This window comes from Phalaenopsis equestris, unplaced genomic scaffold (assembly GCF_001263595.1).
Source record: "Phalaenopsis equestris unplaced genomic scaffold, ASM126359v1 Scaffold000055, whole genome shotgun sequence".
NCBI lineage: Eukaryota > Viridiplantae > Streptophyta > Magnoliopsida > Asparagales > Orchidaceae > Phalaenopsis > Phalaenopsis equestris.
The window spans coordinates 627,035-632,872 of NW_018164497.1; the positions used below are offsets into that span (position 1 = coordinate 627,035).

The following is a 5,838-nucleotide window of genomic DNA, read 5'->3' on the forward strand; positions in this document are numbered from 1 at the left end:
AGTTTCGACTTTTCTCGATGTGAGGAAGGCGTTACATCTTTCATGCAATTCTTGGGCTCGCCTCTCCCTTTGGCGTTGATGCTTCCTCTCATTCTTCTGGCGAATCTTGTCTCGTTTGTCATTGTCACAACCAGGAATAGTCTCTACACGAGGTGCGGTGCTGGTAGGCTTCTCCTTCTGGTCTTCTGACTCACCAGAACAGCTACCATTGTTGGACAAAGAATCATATTCTACCGTCAAACCTGATAAATTCCCAGGGTGATCTTCTGGGTAATCAATAGTTCTAAAACGGCCATTGTTCTGAGGTGCCGAGGAAAGTGCTGATATCTCAAGGGTGTGAAATGTTCCCAAAACTGGATTATAAGCACTAGCAGAGCCAGTTCCACCATTCGTATGCACAGGAACTGGTTTTATTGAAACCTTTGACTGCTCTTTGCCCGTCCTTGGGGTTGACTTGTCTTTGGACTTGGACTTTGATGCTGGCGACATCTGAATTATTATCACAAATATTAACCTAAATTTGGCATAAAATAACAGTTTCAGTTAACCAGTCCTGAAGTTTCAATATTCAGTTTAAAAAGCTTATCTTCAATAAAATAATAATCAGCTTTGCATGAAGAGCAACAATTGTCCGGGTGACAGAGGCTTCTAGAGGTTACTAAGGAGAGTTTTCAAATTGAAACTTCTCACGAACTAAAATTTCTGCTCATGCAAAGCAGTCATTGAAACTTTAAGCTGCATACTTTTAAAACAAAGGAAACAGAAACACACTATCTATGCTCCCACACTTCAAGCTTCAAATAACCATATATATGCTCCAAAGTTAAAGAGAAACAAAAAGGCCATAAATTCTGTTAAAATGGCACATCATAGCATAGAAAGTGTCTTATATCTCATTAATGTCAAATACAAAAGAGCTGTTATGTAATGGAAAAATTCTGTATATCCGGATTTACTAAATTCTGCCAAAACCAAGATTTGGCAAATCAGGGATTTAAGGCAAAACTGAGAAGAAATTGGATTTACTTAACCATTTTATCTATCTGGCAAGATTCAAATTAAATCAAACTTAAATCCATTACCGTACATCCCCAAAATAGGTTGTACATACCTTCAATGGGCTTTAGTATAATAAAATGGTGGAAAATTTATATACATACCACACATTTCCTATGTATTTACATATCTAATATTTAAAGTTTAATATTTACATTTGTAAAATTTTGATTTCAAAAGCAAATAATAAAGGTATTTTTTATGCAATTTAAAGATTTGTTTGCTATATATGTAAATATGAAAGCTTCAGTTTTAAATTTATAAATACATAAGTATTGTATGTAAATGCCCCCAAAAATAAAAGAAACGGCCATAAAACAGTTAGGTCAGGTCAGTTGTCTAGATTTGAATGTTCAATAAAAAAATGTAAGCGAATGTATGACAGAGTCAGGAAGGAAATAAAAAATGATTAGAAGAATAAGAGTAGCATTATTGAAGCTGATAGTTGAAAATACTTAGACGACTTGATCATATTTGAAGCTGATAGAAAAATACACTGATATAGTTGGATAAAATTACTATCAAACTATCACATAAAAAATACCACCATTTTAATTTTTTAAAACAGAAACACACCTTTTCATGCATAGATAAGGTGGCATGTATGTAAATATGAAAGTTTCGGTGTTTAGACTTTTAAATACATAGGAATTGCGTGGTATGTACGTAAATCTGCATAAAAATAAATAAAAAATCAAGATTCATAGAGCTGAACTGAATAGTTAAATAGACCCATAAAACATGATAAACTTTTTTATCAATTGAAAATTGATAGGATTTTAAACCCTCGCCAAAGAGCCAACTGCAAAAAATTGCTTCTAATCAAAATCAATACATTAGCCTCTACAAAATAACCTCCACCATATTTTATACCGCTATAGAAAATAAGAAACAAAATTCAATTGGCTACCATTACCTATATCCTTTACATAGTGTCATGATCTGACTATATGTTTTAAAAGACATTGTTATGGTATCACCTCAGGGTGGCAGAAGAGAAATTTGCCATGGGCAAGGAGCCATTCCCTCATGAGGCATGGCACCGAGGAACTAGAACTCGCCATTTATAACCCCATTAATGGGAAAACAAACGCATGATATAATGTCAATTAAATTATCAAATTACTAAAATATCAACATATTATAAACATTGTTGCTATCTATTTAAATAAAAATATGAATAAAATAATCATTTTCCTTTTCATTGCATAAAAGCACTAGCAAGTCTATTTCCCTCCAACAAACCCTACAAAAAATATCAAAGCCCTAAGCCCAACGTGCCTTAGACTTGCATCTTGTCTATCTTCGATCTCCTCTTGTTTAACCACAGACTCCATTGTCGCTCTTCATTTATCTCACTAACTTGTCATTCATTTTGTTGATGCCAAATGACAAATTGTTGCTTATTTTGTTTCGTTTTGATAGCTCAGCTTGCAGACTTTAAAAATGGCTATGTGAATTAGACTTTAGAATTATAATTTAAATTATACAGTTGCTGAGTTTGAACTCCAGAGTTCATTTCAATTTGCTCTTATATTTAAATTTTTATTCAATTTTTACACTGATAAAGCATTAAAAAAAATATAAGCTTTAAGGAGATTTAAAAACATACCCAAAATTGAGAAGGCCAATGCAAGTGCATAGTAATATTGCATTTCCTAATACATTTTCCGCACAAACAAAATTGTAAAATGTCAAACATTTTCAAGTAAAAAAATTGAAAGAGCTATCAAACATGCCATAGTTGAGAAGAAAAGAATGATCCATAAAAAGGATAATTAAACCTTCACATTATCTGTTTAGCAGACCCAAAAAAAAACAAACATAATAACAACTGCAAAAGACTGTCACCAATTTCTAAATTTCATAAACATCATACAAAATCCCAACAGTGCTTTCAGAACAAGCATAGGAGTCTGACAAAACAATAACAATACAACAATATAACAAGCATTTTCATAGCAACTACAGCAAGGGATAGAACAAACATCTAGTAAGTTCAAGAAGCAAAGATCAATATCATCCATCACAGCTCTACCATAGTGCTCTAAACTACCAAACTGATTTATTTTTGTACCAAATTTATTTGATATGATTTCAGAATCAACTTCTACAAATAATCCACAAATGCTATAACACTAAAATTGCTACATATAATAATTCTTTAAGTTCAAATTATTTCAAAGGACGCTATGAATTAACATGCAAGCTATGGGGAACGGTTTCGTAGGTGAGAGCATCAATCCCAAAAAACAAGATATGAGAAAACTTAAATGGAATGACCCAATTTATTCTGGCACTCTAAAATTCTTCAAAGATAGACATGCAGAATCAAACATTGAAGACATAATTAACCTACCAATCCATAAATGTGTGAAAGGGAAAAATATATAGTTATAGAATCAGTTTTGCAAAAGATGTCATGAGGACAAAAGTATCAACAAACTAATTTATAGAAGAAAAACAATGAGCTGGGAGAGAAACCCAATTCTAATCATTTTTCTAATTCACAAAAAACATACTGGAGTTATTACCAATAAAATCTAGTTAAGAAATCATTAAAACGATATCAAAGATGGCAAAAAGAATGTTAGATGATGGAAATGCTAACTAAATCAAACAGTAAATATATGTATTTATCACAATAAACATAAAATCTCAGAATGCTGGCATACAAATAAAAACTTGACCACGCATACAAACAATGAGCGGTTTAGTAAAATTAGTAGCATTATTTACTGCAAAAAAAAATAAAATCAATCTACTTCCAATGTTCAACATCCATAATCACTAACACTCACAATTTACTAAAGTTGCTAAAAGAGATTACAAGACTATGCAATGTTAGCAGCACAAGCTTTAGAGTTTATTGATACCAGAAAACAGCAACAAAAGGTGCATTTCTTTTTGGGGGAGTGACTCGAACCAAATGTGTATTTCACTACAAATTACCCCAATATATCTCCCCGGTGCATCAACATCTTGTAAATAGAAAGCATTACTGGATAGAACATCAACAGCACTATAAAATATGTTATAAGAGCAGCTCATATCGATTGTACGAATCAATCTATATTTAATTCCTACTAATAACATAGTAAAATCAATCAAGTCCAAAATAAACAGCTAACCAGTAAAAAAATTGTTGCCCCGTAATCATGTATTAACATAATTTACTACCAGACAGAGACTAATATGATTGGAATACCGAATCAGGAATCGTTAAACAATACAAACACCCCAGAAAACATAACCGTTCATTCAGCAGTGTTTTTAAGAGATATTTTTATCTACGGGGAAATCCAAATCCTAATGAAACATACGAGGATATTTTTTGACACAAAAACTCACCTTGAGTAAGCTGTGGCAGCATAAAAAAAAAGAAAATCAAACCCGACAGAAAAAATTGAAATATATAAATATAAAGGAAAGGAAAGCCACAGTCCTCACAAACAAAGGATCTAATAAGAAAAGAAAAAGGGAACACCTCCTCATACAAATAGATCCAACAAAAAACCAAAAAGGCGGCGAAGGGAAGTGAATCCACATAGGAAACACCGCCCTCACCCAATGAATCGCAGCAACTAGCGAGATGACGCCAGGGATCATAGAATATAACCTTAGAATCGATCGCCTTTCTCGCAAAGCTGGTTTGGAGCGCAGTGGAATTAGGGTTTCAAGGAACTATAGTCAAGGGGTGAATGTGTGAAAGCCGATCTTTCTCTCTCCCCTTCACTCCGGACCTATTTTTTCTACTTCCTGCTTCCGTGCGCAAGGGCAATATTAAATCCTAATGGACGTGTGGTTTGATGTCCGTGGCTAATCACGCGTGGCACTATATACGGCCATCCGCATCGGATCAGCTGCTGAGCTGCTATTTCTCCTGCTCACTAAACTGTTTCCACAATTCCATTTCAAACATCCTATTTCTCTATTCCTCATACAAAAATGCAAAATAGCAAATAAGAATTCCAACCAACAAAAAGCTGCCAACTCAGCTCTAGTCTAAAAATTTTAATTCCTTTAATGAGCTTGTTAAGTAAAATGAACATGATCAAATGTATAAATAAGGAAAAAAAATTATTTATGTCCAGCTCATTTATAATCAAATCAATTGAATAAAAGTTGAACATTAAAAATAAATGAAGTTAATAATCTCATGTAGGTTGATATTTTTTAATTTATGACCTCATCATATAAATTATTTTTTTTATTATTTTCACAATATTATCTTTAAGATGTATTCAATAGGGCCTTTTTAATGGAATTTATTTTAGATTTATGGCTTTTTTGTAAATCCAAATAAGAAGTTCAATGTACACATGTTAAATTTGGCGACAAGTAAATCCAATAGTTCAACAAATTTGATAATTTGAATTTACATAACTTACTAAGAATTTAAACGATATGAAGTGCATGATTACTAGCTTAAATTCAATAGTTTTGTTTTGTAAATCTTGTTACTAGATGATATTTTGACTATCTTAAGTCCAAGTGATAGTTCACATAAAATGAGAGATATATATATACAATAGATTGTACATTTACATAAACTAGAAAAAAAATACTAGATACGATTTAATTAAAATAAAGTTCACTAATAATATATAAGAATTATAAATACCTATTATTCTTTGAATCATATGATTCAATTGATGGTGTGCTAATACAGATAAATGAGAGTAAGATGTTGCTAGAATCTTTGATGTTAGTGACACAATGAGATCACGATACACTTCCCAAAGTAGAAATGACAACTTGAAAATGATAATTGAGATAGTG

General features: G+C 32.2%; 1 protein-coding gene across 2 annotated transcripts in view; it reads right to left on the reverse strand.

The window, feature by feature from the left end:
• Positions 1-4,826, reverse strand: part of LOC110019434 — a 6,331-nt gene extending 1,505 nt beyond the window's left edge. Inside the window, exons 1-2 of one of the 2 annotated variants that reach the window (XM_020717088.1) lie at positions 4,676-4,826; positions 1-514 (exon numbers count right to left, since the gene is read on the reverse strand). The exon at positions 1-514 is cut by the window's left edge and continues 1,505 nt beyond it. In XM_020717088.1, the coding sequence (XP_020572747.1) occupies positions 1-489 (489 nt within the window). In that variant the 5' untranslated portion in view covers positions 490-514; positions 4,676-4,826. The other variant, XM_020717087.1, reaches the window with a different exon arrangement.
• Between the last annotated feature and the right edge of the window lie 1,012 nt (positions 4,827-5,838).